Source organism: Eupeodes corollae, chromosome 1 (assembly GCF_945859685.1).
Source record: "Eupeodes corollae chromosome 1, idEupCoro1.1, whole genome shotgun sequence".
In the NCBI taxonomy this organism is placed as follows: domain Eukaryota; kingdom Metazoa; phylum Arthropoda; class Insecta; order Diptera; family Syrphidae; genus Eupeodes; species Eupeodes corollae.
Genome location: NC_079147.1, coordinates 284,729,396 through 284,746,537, shown reverse-complemented (window position 1 = coordinate 284,746,537; position 17,142 = coordinate 284,729,396). Strand labels below are relative to the sequence as shown.

General features: G+C 32.0%; 1 protein-coding gene across 5 annotated transcripts in view; it reads left to right on the top strand.

Annotated features, from left to right (window-relative positions):
* The first annotated feature begins 2,035 nt into the window (after nucleotides 1–2,035).
* The window catches only part of LOC129938794 (mediator of RNA polymerase II transcription subunit 12), a 29,472-nt gene continuing 14,365 nt past the window's right edge, over nucleotides 2,036–17,142 (top strand). For 3 of the 5 annotated variants that reach the window (XM_056046552.1, XM_056046553.1, XM_056046550.1), the window contains exons 1-2: nucleotides 7,313–7,688; nucleotides 8,103–8,498. In XM_056046552.1, the coding sequence (XP_055902527.1) occupies nucleotides 8,463–8,498 (36 nt within the window). In that variant the 5' untranslated portion in view covers nucleotides 7,313–7,688; nucleotides 8,103–8,462. Of the gene's footprint in view, nucleotides 2,755–7,312; nucleotides 7,689–8,102; nucleotides 8,499–17,142 lie in introns of those variants that run through there. The other 2 variants (XM_056046551.1, XM_056046554.1) reach the window with 2 other exon arrangements.

Sequence of the window (17,142 nt, the reverse complement as noted above, 5' to 3'; positions counted from 1 at the left end):
TAAAGCCATTATTTTTTGCTGAAATGATTAAAAAAAATTCAAATTCATTTATTAACAAAAATAGTTTAAAAATGGCCCATGGCTTCATTTAATTGAGTTTGAGAAGAACTGGGGCCTGATAATGGGAATCACGGCGAATCGTTTTGCTTGCGAGTTTGACATTTTTCAATTATTGCTTTCGGTTTCGCCTTCTTCGTTTTGAATTCAAACAATTAACGAATTTGAAATGTCATAACCTATGTTGGAGAGTTGAAATGCGATAGATTTTTTTGGCAGATTCATAGGCGAAAGAGTGTTCATTATTATTTACTGTTCGATTTCGTGGATTCTTTCTTGATTGTAATTATATAAAAATATGACCCCCGTAATCTTAAAGATTCCTGGGATTCCTCAAATTCTTTCCTTTCAGAATAATTATATACTATAATTGATTCCATTTTTCAAATTTAATATTGTTTATTGAATAATTCACCGCAAATTTAACAAATTCAATCAAAGCAAAATTTGTGGAAAGCTGTCAAACCAAAAGTGTCCCATCACTGGAATACAGGAAGAACTATTTTCGCTTCGTCGTGAATTCGTTAATAGAGAAATACAACGCGAGTCGAATTTGAAAGGTCGAAAGCGTTTTGTCATATAATAAATTGTATGTAACTATGTGTGTTTAATTTTTGCAGTGCTTTAATAAAGTGAATACTAAGGAGTTATTTCTGAAAGAATGTCTTTCGGATTCAAAAGAGAACACAAACAAATTTGAGTTGTGACGAGAAAAAGAATTTTGAAATTATCTAATCTGAACTTAACTTAATTTAAACATTTTTTGGCTATGTTATATGAAACGTATACCGTACATTAAAGGCTAAATACCAAAGTAAGAGGTTACATGTAAAAATAAATTGACTGTGAATACCTCTTTCAAAGCTTAATCTTAATATATTATACGTGGATCAACAGTATTCAACGATTATTATAGATTGACTGTAATTCAATTCAGGAAAAATAAAGTTTTTGGGGTTTTCGACATCTCCAAAGCAAAAACCGCTAGTTAGTTAACTGTGGGTTAGGTATTAAATAAGACCTTCATATGTTTTCTGGTACATTACCTCTTATCATCTGACTCATCCAGTACTAACGTCAAATTCTATGAATTTCCTTGTAACAATTTTGGCCAAAAAACGCATTTAAAAAAATTCGAGCTGGAATTAAGATGAAGATAAGAAACTAGCCTTAAATACAATTCTTCAACATCAATTTCACTCGTGTCAGTTAGAGGTTTATACAAAGGCATATGTAATTTATTTGTAACTGTAATGAGTATTTTAAAAATACATTTTTTGTAAATTGCTCCAAAGTAATTCACAAGTTAAATGAACAATCTCAAGGAATGCGATTGTAATTAATGATATTTTGCCACCTTTTTTTTCTATATCCAACACCTAACAGTTTGACAACTGTCATTCTCTGTCAGAAATGGTTGTTACCCTTTATGTAAAAGTCGTTATTTTTATTTTTTAATTTGTACTCCTGAATTACCGTAGATTAGAAAAAGTGTTAACACGATTTAAACCTATGTATTAGATAATTTTTGAGTTAAATTGTTATCTAATTAAGTTGAATGTCGTTTTTAGAAATAAGATTCATCCCTTAACATGTTTGGAATCTAAAATCTAACTTAAATTAGTTTGTTTTGTAAATACAACTTTTATTGTTCTTGTCTAAAGAAATACTTAAAAAATAGTAACGTCTAAACTCCAACATTCGCGCTCGTTCCACGTAAGTGCCAACAATTTGACACTACTCTTCCAACACACCTTCTATGCGAAATGCGTAAATTCGGGAAATTGAATCAAACATACTTTGCAATAATTTCCCTCCTATTTGACATTACGCTTTCCTACACTATTCGTATTCTCTTCAATTCCATTTCACTCACACCACCTCAAATTCCCATATGGATACGCATTTCATTCCAAATCATTCACAACAAAATTACCCACACATCCAAAAATCATATTAGTTTTTTAAAGAGAATTTGATCGTTGTTTCGCTCCGTGGTTTTCTCCAGAATTAAACTTAAAAATCCATCAAATAAATTCGCCTATATTCTTAAAATTATGCTTCTAGGTTATCATTCTAATTCGCCAATCTAATTTAATATTCGATTGAGAGCAAGTTTGTGGTTGGTTTGTGGAAAAAAAGTTTCTAAAAGTGAAAATTTTATCGCCCTTCAGTGTGTGAGAACGAAAATATTCGGCGTTTCTTGTCAATGAAATTCGTTCCTCCCCCCACCCCTTATGACAGAGATAGTTATACTTGTATCATATGTTTATTTGGCAAGCAATGGATTTGTGTATATCGAGTGAGAACGGGTCAACCGTATAAATCTCGTATGATATAGGTGAAGTTGTAGCACTTGAGTGTGTTGGTTAAATTTTGAAGTTGCAAGTATAGTGGGCTCCGTGTTTTCGTCTGGTCGTGGATTAGTTTGTGTGCGTTTCGTTTAGTTGCGTGTGCGAAGGCGAAGGAGGATAAGATTATTATACGAAAAGAAAGAGAAACGAATTTTTGGGGGAATTGTTTTCAAGGCGAAATGAGATGAAATGGAATTAATAGTTACAGGGATGTGAATAAACAAAAGTGTTATAATATTAAAATTCACGGCGATATTGAAATGCGCGAAGGGATGAACGTTTGTCGTTTTCGAAATAAAACTTTGTAAATAAAAACATATTTTTTTTTGGCTGTGAAATGAAGGTTAGTTAAAATTTTGAATTTTTGCATGTATTAAAATCTTTATACATTTTTCTTGATTGGGCTCAAATTTTAAGCAGAAAAATTATGATTTAAGTCTCCTTAAAATTGAAGTGTAAAGTTATAATTTTTTCGTATCTTACGTATAATTTAAAAAATACTGTTTTCCTTATGTAAGAATTTGGTTTCGTATGTAGCCAAAAATGTCACTTTATTGTGATTTTGGCTCAACTTTCCATTACCGCAGCACGAATTTCGACTCTCGTTTTTTTTATTCGATAGATATGTGCAAATAAATAATAACTATATCAATTTTAGAGCGAGGAAACATTTATTTCTATTTTTAATTAATTTTTAAAGTTCACTTTTTTCCATACAAAACACTCAAAAATGGTTGATTTTGACATTTCTTCCCTGTTTTTTGTTCAGTGTTGCCATACTTGTTTTTTTTCTTGGTAATTTCTTTTATTTTAGTGCTTAAATGGAAAAGTACTTTGCATATACCCAAACTCGCACCCACACCAAATCCTATAGTGACCCCAAGCAGGGGGGTTGCCGGGGGGCAGCATGCCCCCCTTACATACCTAGCTGTTAGTACGCCGTGCTATCAATTAAAAAAAACTTGTTTTAGACTCAAAAAATGCAATACAAAAAAGGTAGGGTTAAGTCCGAAAAAGAAAATATTTTTTTTTATGACTTAAAGTTGTTTCCTCGCCCTAATATATAAAACATGTTCTATTGAGACTCCTACCTAACTGTAAAAAAAAAATCAGAAGGAAATTCGTGCTGCGGTAATGGAAAGTCGCTCCGTGATTTTTTTTTTCAATAGTCAAAGTTAAAATATTTCGAGGGAAAATAGGTTTTGATACTATATTTGTTTTAAATTATGTATTATAACTATTTATATATACAAATTTCTTACAAATGATCTTAAAAAGTCAAAATTTGTTTGTATTATATTCTTAAAAACTTGTATGTTTTATTAAAAGATATGAATCTTTGATTCATTTATTTAAGCTTTAAGAAAGATGTCCTAAATAAGTTTTATAGTAAATTATGATTAAATATAAAAATATTTTGGATGTAAAAAAAAATCAAAATACATACAATATTGACATCTGATCAGTTATAATAAACTCATCGGCTTACACATGATTGTACTTAAAATATGACAGTTGCATATATACATATTTATATAAAAATAATAAAGTTCAGTTTCTAAAGAGCAAAGATTCACCCTTAAATCGTTAGTTAAATACAGCTTTCTTGGATGCATTGACTTATTCTGGATGCATTTGTAGCTCTTGCAATGCCTTTGGCTGATATTCACTCCAAAATCGACAGTTTTGCTTATTTACGTACCCAGTGAGCCAAAAATGTGCTTCGTTGCTTAACACAATTTTTCGGTAAAAAAGTGGATCTTCGGCCAATTTTCCAAGAGCCCATTCACTAAAAATGTTACGTTGCAGTAGATCGTTCGGCTTCAATTCTTGCACCAGCTGCATTTTAAAAGGCATCACACCTAAATCCGTAAGCGTGTTAGTGGCTTAATGTCGAACAATGTAAATTTGGTGCGAAATTTAGTCACAATTGCCCAAATAGCCGCTTCAGTGGGTCGATTAAACTGACCATAAAATGGAAGAAGCGCGCGATGAACTTTCTTAACAGAGCATACATTTTGTATAATCTCAATAATTTGCAAGTGTTGCTTATTTGTAATAGAAGCAATGGTTAAATTATGAACCAAACTTAAGATGTTTGACAGTGAAACAAAACACGAAACTTGCGTCAGCTGTTTAAACCAGTGTTGCCATAAAGATAATAGCTAAAAAATCACCCTCTACAAATACATTCCGAAGGATGTACAACCTTGACACAACACTGAAAACAATTATTTGTATCAATCGATTACTAAAATTTGTCAAAATCGATTACTAAAATTTTGTTTGTCGACACTATTTTTATGATCTTAACGAGTTATACAAAAATATAAATTGTATTATTAGGAAAGAAGACTTTTAAAGATATGACACTTTCATTCAATTTTTGGTTTCAAAAGTAAAAGTTGCATCGGATAGATTTCTATAGTTTTTTTCTTCTGGCGGCATTTTAGCTGTAAAACGCAGAAATCGACGCCTTTAAGTAGTCCATAAGACAAGAAACCTTAAAAGAATAAATTAGGCGACGCGACGCAATAGTGCGAGTAATAATGGAGGGAAGCTACAATTTTAAGCCGAATCCGAACGGCTTATTTGATAAAGCACTCTTCATGACTAGAATTGCTCTTGTTAATGCCTTTAGATGGCATTGGAAGGGATTGACCCCAGGACCTCTGGCGTGACAGTCCTACGCACTAACAATCACGCCATGGGTACTACAAACAAGAAATTTAACGTCAAATTCCATAATATCACTCAACCAGTGATGTCGCCGAAACGGGACATTACCCTTCGTGAAAAAATTCTTATGTACTATTTCTACGTATGCTGTGGTCTAGACATGATCTTAAATATGCGTTGGAAAAATTCGTATCTATAAACTATCATTTTCAGGAGCAATTGTTTCAATTTAACTTGCATTAGTAAAGCCTTAGATCTTTTCTTAACGAATTAAGAACATTGAAATCACCACTTTATTCGGTGATATCTTAAATGTTAAATATTCAAATAACATTATGACACTCCCAATTAAAGCTGAGCTTGACAGGTGTCAAATGCAGTTGCTACAAACCTGAAACAATTAAATGAAGTGAGCTTTAGTATTCGTGTCAATCATTAATGTACGCAAATCGATGTACATAATCATTTTATATAAATATGTTTCATTGACTCAAATCACGTTTTATTTAATAAAAACAAGAAATGATGATAAAAACAAAAATCTGTACGAATTCACCCCTGAGAAATCAGGCCTATTAAGCCTTGTCCTGGTTTAAAGAAAACGTGATATGAACATCTGATAACCGTATTTTCTCAGATTTTCTCTACAAACTTCATAACAGTCCATAAGTGTCGATCATCTCTAACACAGTCACAGCAGTTTAAAACTCACCTTTGCCGGGCCATAGAGACATTCCAGGTTAGTGTAAGGCAGATGAACTCGCCAGGAACGGTACAGTGCAGCCCGTCCTACCACGTTTGGCACGTAATGGCATACCAATCGCTACTTTTAAACTGTTGCTAATACAAGACGCTATGAAGAGGGCAGGCAGCAAGAAGAACAACATCACGTGTCAAGTCACAAAAAACATCTGGCCAACACTGAATTTAAAACGTTCAAGGTGCTTGCTATCTCTAAGCAGACCGTATGTAAGCTCGATAATAGGTGTCATAACTGGACACTAATAGGAAAGCACGCCACGAGACTAGGCGTATTCTCAAATGACTTTTGCAGAAACTGTTTGGACGAGGAAGAAGAAGGAACAGTTCTTAATCTTCTCTGCACATGCCCTGCTCTGGCTCGAAACCGTAAGAATTACCTAGGAGAATTCTTCTTTAACAATCTAAACGATCTAAATCATATCGGTATAATCAGCCTCTCACGTTTCCTAAGGGTCTCAAACTGGTTCCATTGAGCTTAGGAGGAAGAATCAAGATTCATGTGGTATCACAATGGGCTATTAAACTGGCTTAAGTGTGCCCGTTTCCATCGTGGATAGCCACTATAACCTAACCTAAGCTCTTTCTATTTTGCTTTTTTGATCTGTTGGATTTAAAATAATTGAGTAAGCGAGTCGGGAAAAAAGTCAACATTAAAAATTTAAGTTCCTGATATTTCCTGAATTGTAATATCAAATACTGTCAATTATATTTTTATTATAAACTTGATAAGATAATGTACTTAGCTGTAGTTGAATTGGACTTTTTGAATGCAATTTATCTAGCCATTTCATCATTGTATCTTTGACTAATTTTGGTGATGGTTCAAAAAAGATAAATTTGAACAGAAATTTTTGTTTTTTTTATTGAATAAGAGCGAAATGAATTGACGAAAAGTCAACATAAGTCACCTAAAAAGAGTCCAATAAAAACATTGTCAAATAGCAAATACAATTTTAAAAAAAATCTGAGCAAATGCAGAATATTTATATTCTTTGTCAGTATAATATTAATTTTTCAAAGAACTTTCTATACACTCCAGAATTCTAAAACATTCACACATTTCATTTTTGCAACTTTCTGTTTTTTTTTAGCTTTATTATTTAAATAATCATCCATGTGTGATCTAAGTTGACCTACATTTTCTTTCATTTAAAAGCCACCCACCCACCATAATATGAAACTCAGTATAACAGATAACTTTGTTGACAAAACAAAATCAGCTGTCCCCGTATGAAAACTTTCAAACTCCACTGCTTTTCTCAATCAAACCGTTCCGCCCCAACATCGATTCGTTCCTCTCGCACGTGCCATAGCCCATAGACAATTGGTTTTCTCTTTTCCCTTACCATTTCATTCTCAAACTACGCTACAAAATGAGACAAACAAAATGAAATGTCAAAAAAATATCCCATCTGCATCTGTCAAAACATGTCATTCAGTCAGTGAAACAGAAAATCTTCACTCCTATCTCACTCTCTCCCCCATTATTCATTTTGGTTAATATTTTCGTTCGAAAATTTGATGAGAAGAAAATGATTTCAATTAAAAAATTCGCAACATAAATGCAGATAAAAGATCTAATCTATCAAACAAAAACAATTAGTGAATAATGAGAAAGTGTTTTCTAATATTCTCCGCACTTAAATGCGGATAAAGCAAAATAAAAAGAATAATTTTTTCAACACAATTTTTCGATATTCGTGTGTCAAATGCCAAACATTGTGCAAAAGTTTTTTAATTTATCTTTCCCCTACACAACATACAGTTAGCAGCAAGAAGGATATAAATTTTAACAAATTAAAAAGAAAACAGAAAATTGCTGCTAAAAGCCAAAAGGTGAGCAAGAGCAATGAGAAAGTTTAGATTAGAAATAATTGTTTACGAAAAGTGAACAAATTTTTGGTGAAAATTAGTTTTTTCGACGAAACGACGACGACGAGAAGAAAAAAAAACAAAATTCAATGCAAATGGGATAATTTCTTCCTCCGCCGCCCTGCTGTCTCACTTTCGCTCACACTCGCGAAAGCCAAAGGCAAGGGAATTTTCTTCCTTCTCACTTGTGTCGTATTTTAAGGTGTTTTTTCCTTGACTGACTTAAAAGACTCGACTCCTGTCAAAAAATTGTCCATTTTTTAAGTTCACTAGGAAATTGTTAAATTTAATAAATTTTGTTGCGACTGCGACTTCATGCAAACAATTAAACAATAACTTATTTCATAAATAAATTGCATGCTTCTTTTTTAATTGTAGAATTGTTTGGTGAAAAAGTGAAGTTGAAAAATTGCAGTGACACAAAGACGACGACAACGACGACGAAGAAGAAAAAAGGAGAGCAAGTAAGATAGACTGTCACAGAGTAGAACCAGCAGCAGCAGTAGCAGAAGCAAAAGCAAAGACCCAAGAAAGGATCACCACCATCGAGAAAGAAGAAATAAAAAAGTGAAACTTCAAGAACCCAAAAGTCTGCTGGAACATCAACACAGTAGTCCAAACAATTAAAAGTTTAAACAAAACTTAACTTGGGCAAAAAAAAAAGAAAAACAGAAACAAAAACACAATCAGCTGAAGGTGAAAAATAATATTGGATTGAATGTGGAAGATTCAGGCACAATGCAAAGCTTGGACTCATCATGTCAAGAAGCTGATGTAAGTAGCACCTGTGTTGAGGATTTTACTTGAAAGTAACATCTGATTTCTTTAAGATTGTTTCATTATTTTGTGATAGATTTGTTTTGTTAATTATTTGTGCATGAACTTTAAAATTATACAACAATAAAATTGAAAACAACAAATTGTTATACAAGATAGAGAAGAAATTAAGAACATAAATTGAATACCCACTATGCATAGTGTTTTTTGAGGATAGTTATGGCATATGACTTATGATTTTTGTCTAGTTTAGAGAATTTATGATATTGCGATTAAAATTGGATTATTTTTCATTACAAAGGTTGTGTAGTTTTTTAGTAAAAAACAAAAACTCGAGAGTAGGTATTCATTGTGGTTATATTAAATGCACTATCACAGGTTGCAATTTGTTGTATCTTATCACTAGAGTAGGGAAGAAGATATTTAAAAGAATAGGACTATTTAGTAAAATCAAAAGGATTCTATAAACTAGTTAAACTTTGAAAAATGTAAGTTCATTTTTGAATGGTGGGAAAAATATATTGTTTTTTTTTTAAGGTTTTTGATATGCACTCATGTTTTTTACTATCTCAAAAAAAAATTCAGAGAACATTGGTTTAACATTCAATCGTTATCTGAATCCTTCGTGATATAGTTTTTGTAAAATTTTCAATTTAAAAAAAGATTTGTTTGTACTTCAATCCAAAAAGCACAGAACTCTTAAGTCCATATTATTATCAACAACTATTGATGTTGTTTTGAAATTTTAACAGATAAATGCTTGAGTAAAGTTATAAGGACCTTTACTTGCTGTGATTTCTAGTTCCATGTTCTATCATGTTATTTTTATATAAATATGACGGCACTTGACCAAATACCTAGCACAGAAAGTGGTAAAAAATATATGGGACCTTTTCTACCTAGTAACTATGTAGATTACCAAAGTCAGAGAATTTTTGGTGTACAATGAGATTTGGCTTAAATAAGAAACCAAAACTAAGCAAAACGCTTTAAAATTTCGAATAAATAATAACGAAATTTTATAGATATTTGTTTTTATAATACAAATTCATATTATGAATTTTTCATAAGGAAATATAATGCCATATCTGAACTTCAACATCTTTTGATGTCAGTTCCGACCTAAATACCAAATTGTTCCTGTTAATCTGTTTGTTAATGAAATACAGTGGTGGACAAGAATTTAGCACACACCATTTAATTGTCAATTTGTTTTCTTATAATGAAATTAGTTATATTTTATTAACATTACATATACTTAGCATCTTTTCATAGTATTTCATCAAATATGTTTAACATCTTTAAGAAAAGTATGGAATGTAGAAACATCAATTTTTCGCTTGGAATTTAGCACATTCAACAGTTTCTTGATTAGATTTTACTTACCGTTATCAATTATAAGTTTTTCTTAGTATTTGGTAGGGAACCCTTTATTTTGCAGTACAGAAGCAATTCTTTTTGGCAAACTTTCAAACAAAGCCTCACATCGTGACTTTGGAATTGCATACCAAGCATTTGGAATCTCCTGCCACAATTGTGTTAAATTATTTGTTTTTTTTTTTCTCAATGTGATGTTCAACATCATTCCACAAATTCTCAATCGGGTTAAGATCGGGTGATTGTGGTGGCCACTTCAAAACGTCGATTTTATTCACCTCTAATTCACACTTCACCAACTTTGAACTTCGTTTATGGTCATTGTCGTGCATGAAGCGCTATAATAACGGCAAATTGTCTTCTGGGTAGGGTATCATCTGATCCAACAGGATATCACTGTACTCGTTCTGGTAAATTTTGGTGTCAATTTTTACGATGGGGTCAACGCCGCGCCGCCGTGCCATGAAAAAGCAGCCCAGACCATAACGTTGCCTCCACCGTGTTTTACTGTCTTAATGGTATACCTTGGATCATATTCCCTGTTTTTTAACACAATACATATTTTTCCCATCCGATCCGAACCGGCAGAATTTGGATTCATCTATCCAGAACACGTTTTTCCATAAACTAATTGGTTTGTCTAGGTGAGCTTTGGCAAACTGTAAACTAGATTTCAGATTTTTTTTGATACAAGCGATTTTCTCTGAGCAACGCGCCCACGTAGATTGTTTACGTTTAATCGGCGTCTTATGGTCCTCGAAGAAACATTTACTCCATAGTTCGTTGAAACTTCGCTTCGATTGGCACTGGAGGTCTTAAACGGATCCTTGGTCGATAACCTATAAATAATTCTATCTTCATTTGTAGTTGTCTTTTATGGCCCGGGGTTTTTTTTTAACGTTTTCAATCACCTCAAACTTTTTGAAATGACGAAGGGCAATTTAAACCAGCTTCCTGGAGCATTCTAACAACCTAGAAATGTTACCGTCCGCCCTTTTAACTTTATTTTCAAGATTACACTTATTTTTTCCTTTGAGCACCATTTTCCTTTTGCCAAGACTAATTAATTTTTTTAAATTTTTTTTTAATATATGTAGATCATTAAAGGATTATTTAATTACCTCAAAAATTATTATTTTCTTTTTAAAAATAACACACAAATTAAAAATACAATCTTTGATTGCAAAACGGGCTAAATTTATGTCCAGTTAAAAACAACGCAAATCACAAACAATCTTCATTTTTTGCAAAACGGTATTTTAATTTTTAATCATTTACACATTTTTATTACCATATAAGGTAGTCATAGTAACAACATAAAAATGAACCGTACTTGCAAGTTATAAAGAATTGAAAGTAGAAAAATACTTGTACTCTTTTCAATGTGCTAAATTCGTGTCCACCACTGTAAGTAGAAGCTCTTGTTAATGGTACTACGACAGCTCGATGAAACTAAACACTAAAAGTACATATATACTGTGCCCACTGAGCTCTCCAACGTTCCATGTATCAATTTTGGGCACTAAACATATAATTATTCTTATTCATTTAATTCAATAAATCGAATTGAAAAAAGTTGAAATTTTATTCTTTTAAGCAATTTATTCACCCACTCATGATGTTGTTAGCTATTATTAATCATTGGTAAAACTTATTTTAAGGTCTATACAACTAAGGAAAAGTGACCAATACTGTCATTTGAATGGCACACTACTGCAATCCACATTTACTCTAATTACAACCTTTATACAGATATGGGCATCAAAATAGAAACACCAAACTAAGTTTTAAAAATTCAATTTTTTATTGACTTAAAAAGATTTTTTTTTCAAGTTTGGTTTTCATTTTCTTATTTTTTTCTTTCATACTAAAACTACCCATTGTATGTTGTCAAATTATAACAAAATATATTATAAATTCATAAATGTAAAAAAAGGAACAAATTTCGTGGACATTAAAATAGGTACAAAGATATAAAAAAAATGAAATTAAATGCAAAGTTATTCTGGATTTAAAAATTATTTCAATATCTGATAGCCCGGCCCTCGGCTTTAATTACAGTGTGACATCTGTTGGACATTGAGTCAAATAATCGGCGGCATCTGTCAATTGAAATATTGTGTCACTCCTGTTGAACCGTCCTCCACAGTTCGGTTTAATTTTTTGTTAAATGTTTCCAAACCGCAAATTTTAAATCTCCCCTAAAATGTTCTATAGGATTTAAGTCAGGCAATCAGGATGGCCGCTCCAATACGCTGATTTTTTTGTCCTTAAAATACTTTGAGGTAGATTTGGATGTATGCTAAGGGTCGTTGTCCTGCTGTAGAACAAATTTGCGAGGCAGGTTCTCGTCCGTATAAGGCAGCATCGTATCCTTCATGATATTCATGTTCATACTTTGATCCATTGTACCCTCAATCAAATGTATAAGTCCAACGCTGCGCCATACCAAGAAAATTAACCCCAAAGTATGATACTGCCGCCACCGTTCTTGACCGTTTTCTGGATGTATTTAGGATTAAGTTCTTTCAAAGGAAGCCTTCTAACTTTGTTTTGTCTGCCATCACTTCCGAATAAATTTATTTTTGTTTCGTCCATCCACAAAACATTGTGCCTCCTTGTGGCCCACTCCAATCAAAATGATCGTAGGCTAATTTTAACCGCGTTGTTATATTTTATTTTTCTTAGAAAGGGCACCATTCTTGCGATTCTTCTGAACAATTTAGGTTCAACAAGTCTTCTACGAACAGTACTGGAAGTTCTTGTAATCTATAATTTGTTTTTTTAATTCCCTTTAAGACTTGTAAGGATTTTTTTTTTTGAGGTGCAAATGATCTTTCAGTCTTCTCTTAGGATTGTTTTGCCCTCTGTTTTTGGATCTCAGCGGCCAAATTGCTTTTGCAATCAACTTGAGAGATCTGCTCATTATTCTGGCTATTTCCCTCAAAGATTTTCCCTCACTTCGTAGAACTAAAACGACATCTCTCTCTTCTAGGGAACAATGCTCACCGCGACCCATTTTTTCCGTAGAATTAATTGTAATATTATTAAAATAATTTGAATTTTCTTCCTGAAGTGAAGTTATTGTTTTATAAAAATATAACAAAATATTGAAAACCAATATTTTTGATCCTAGTTAAAAGTTAAGGTCTGCGTTCCAAATTGTTTCTATTTTAATGTCCACCAAAAACACATTCTTACCTAAAGAACGGTTCATCTCCAAACATTCAACAAGCAAACAAAAAATAAAACCCATGTTATTTTGCATAAGAAAGTCTATCTTTTTTTTTTGCTAACGGTTAAAACTACTTCTAATGCATGTTGTTTTTTTAATTTGGGTTTACTCTTAGCAACTGTCTCTGTGTCCATTTTAATGTCCATGTCTGTATATGCTGCGTAAAAGAATGTAGCTAAGCTTTCCAACCGATGATATCTAAAGTTTTCACAGTTTTTGCATTCTGTCAAATCCCCTATTTTGCTGTTAATTTTCTATTATGAATCATAAAAAAGTCTTAACATAACATATTTTTATATGTCCTTCCCGTAAATAGTTGAATTTGTCCATTACAGTTTAACATTAAATTTATCAATCGGAAAAGGTGTATATAACGAGCATCGGAACTAATTTTTAACTTCAGTGCAATTAAGATTGTCACTTACATTTGTGTACACAAACATTGTTTTTATTTTATTTAATTTTGTATGAATTTAATATTCTTAAATTTGTCATCTGCTTAGAACATTTATTTGCGAAAACAAAAATATCCATATTCATTTCCCATTCAAAATAATTTTTTATGATAAAAGCCACAAATATTTGTTTTTTATGGTTCATAACTTTTATTTTATAAAAGTTTTAGCATATTCGATTGTTCGAATTATTGAATAACAAATTTACAATTCTTAGAAGATTTTTTGATAGCTCATAGTTTGTATCGGAATTCAAGACAGAAAAGAAAATTAACCATCTTGCCGAACAGGTCTAAATAGATGCTTGTATTAGTTTAAATTACATTCAAATCTTGCCCTAATTAAAAGAATTAAAAGAAAAACTCATTTTTTGAAAATGTACCTAACACAACTTTATCCTATGTTCCAACGCTCGCTTACAAAGATGCTTCTTGTGTAAGCTCAGTTTGCAATTAATTCGACGCTGCCAAAGACTGCCATCACTCCTGCTTGAGTGCGTAAAACGAACTACAGTGGTGGTCCGGTATAACGAACGATATAATGTCCAGAGTCTATTCGTTATATCGAAACATTTTTTTTCATACAAATTTGTAGGTCAATAGAAAATACATTTGTATTTTTCAATAATTTATTTCAAACTTCATAAAAAAAAATGATTACATACTTCAGTTAATAGAATACAAAAAATATGCATATATAACTTCGTTTACATATAACGAAACATTTAAGGAATATAGTTGTATTAGTTTTGTTTAAATTATGCACATAAATAGTACATACAAATATTTGTGCTCATATTGAAGGATTACTCGATCTGCATCATTTCAGGACTCCAAACCATGTGTAGTGAATTCAGTCTGAAAAAATTATGTAAGACTTCATAGCTTGCAAAACAGTTTTTGCAATTTAAAATTGTGTTTACCTCTGGGAAAATATTTTTCATAAGAGCCACCGTATTTGCTACAACGATCATATCGTCTTGATAACGGAGAGCTGGTAGAGGAATATCATCCTCCTCATCAAACTCCTCATCTGAACTTGGAGATAAAATGTTCTTCCAGTACTTGTGAAGCACAACCGCGGTCAGTTTTTCTCATGACAAGGCGATGAGGAAAAAACCATAAAGATTAAGATCTTTTAGAGCATTGATTGTGCCCTTTCCGCCATCGTCAATTTTGCTAAGCAAGCTGTGTCTATAAAACAGCTTAGTCATGCGTATGGCATTTTAATCCAAGGACTGGATTAAAGGTGTAACAATTGGGTGCATATACACCACCCAAATATTGCCCTCATCCTTTTCTTTTATTAGCTCTTCTTCTGGTGGATGATAAGGAGCATTGTCCAAAATGTATGAAGGATTTATAGGAAGTTTCTGGTCTCTTAAAAATTCTTCAACCTAAAACAAATCACGGATTTTAGTAACTTTAAAGATTTGGCATTTCTTTTGAAACCTGTGAAACAAAATTTTTAAAGAACCACGTTTTGAGGAGAGTTGCATTCATCCATGCAGATTTAAAGTAGGTGGAGTTAACGGGTAGAGGTTTATTTTTAAAAGACCTTGGCTTTTTTGATTTGTCAATGATGAGAGGCTTAGTTTTCTTTAAACCTGTAGCATTTGAGTACGCGAGAAAAGTAAGACGTTCTTTAGACATTTTTCTACCAGGGGCACTCGTTTCTCCAACGTGATCATATGTATTATTTGGTAGCATTTTTCAATATTATCCAGTTTCATCAGCATTGAAAAAATTGCATAATAAGTGAGTTTATTTTCTTTAATTATTTCAGCTAATTTCTTCTTATTTCGTGGTGATATTTTTTTTGAAATGCAATGCCTTGGCATTTAAAATGTTACCATTAATAGTAACATGACATTGGGTAATAAACCATTTGTTCAATGCGGTTTCCATTTTTGGATATTCACCCTTCTTTAATGATCGTCGACGAAAAGATGCACTGTTTGTATTTCTATGATTTTTGATAGCCTTGCTTTAATTTTTCTTGATAATGCATATGCCAGACTTTGGAATTCGAAACTTCTTCGAAATGTCCGAAAGCAAAACTCCTCTTGCGGAAAACATCTTGCAGAACTTTTTTTCAGCATCAAACACGAAACTGAGAAACCATGTTAAATATTCCAGACGCAAAAAATGTAAAACAACAAAAATGGGGCTAAAAATCTATTACGGTTTTGTGCATAACGAAAAAAGCAACTGTTATACACGAAGACGAATACGTAATGCATAACTAAGCAAGCGAAAAAATAACACTTAAGTATTGGGAAATAAATAACTAATTTCAACTTAAATCTAATAATTATTTTTAAGTGCGATGTAGACTTAAACAGAAATTACTGCGATATATTTGTTATACAACGACACAATCTTTGTCATTATACTGCTATTAACATTAATGTTCCAAAATTTCTGTTAATATGTTTGCAATGATTGATGCGTTCGACATGGTTTTTGGGATCTTATATGAACCTTTTCCAAAGCTATTTTTTATTCCTGAAAATATTACTTCATTGATTTCAAATTTGATAATTTTTTTGAAATACAAAATCTGATACTTTTTCTACAAAATATAAGAATTAATGTAAAGTATTTAACTGAAAAAAGTAGAAAATATGACAAATATAATTTCAAAAAGACAAACACAACAACACCTTTGGAGTTTCAAATGATAAATTAAATTTTTTAATATCCTAACTTTTAAAAATACTGATAATTTTGATGTAAGGAAAATCCATGTAGCTTGAAACTTTTTTCGTTTTTTAGGAAACAAGGATGTTTGAAAAAATATTTAAGAAATCGAAGTTTATTAATATCGAAAAGAAACATATCATTTGAAAAATAATAGATACAAAAACCTTTAAGTAGGCTATTTTTTCATCAAGGTCATATCAATACAATGGTAAAGAATTAAAAACCATTCTATACAGACATCTTCTTTCCAAACTCATCTATTCCTAATTTTCCCACTGCCTCTTTAAAATATTAAAAGTATACAAAACCCTTGCGAGGAATTGACAAATTCTCCAAGAGTAATTTTTGTCATGAAAAGTGATACTCATATCGTGATGGTGCGTTGGACTGTCATGCAAGGGGTCTTGGGTTCAATCCCTGCCTGTGCCACCTAGCTTTTTTCACGGGTACTGCCTCTTGCGAGGAATTGACAAATCTTCCGAGAGTAATTCTTGTCATGAAAAAGTGCTTTCTCAAATTAGCAGCGCGGGTTCGGCATATAAACTGTAGGTCTCTTCCATCTCTGACAACATTACTCGCACACAGGAATGGTTGAGAGTTGAAAGTCACTAGGCACTGGTTCTTCATGGACTGTTGCGCCTAATTTATTTTTATTTCGGCAATATCTAATATCAGTCTATATGGGACTATTTAATTTAATAGTTTCTTAACCTAAGTGTAAGGAGTTAGACGATCATATTTTCATTGATTTGATATGTTGAGAAATTTCACTCAAAATCTCGACAGAAACAATATCACTGGTTAAAATAGAAAACAACATTTAGCCTTATTTATATTTAAACAAAATTATCACGGATTTACATTTTTTA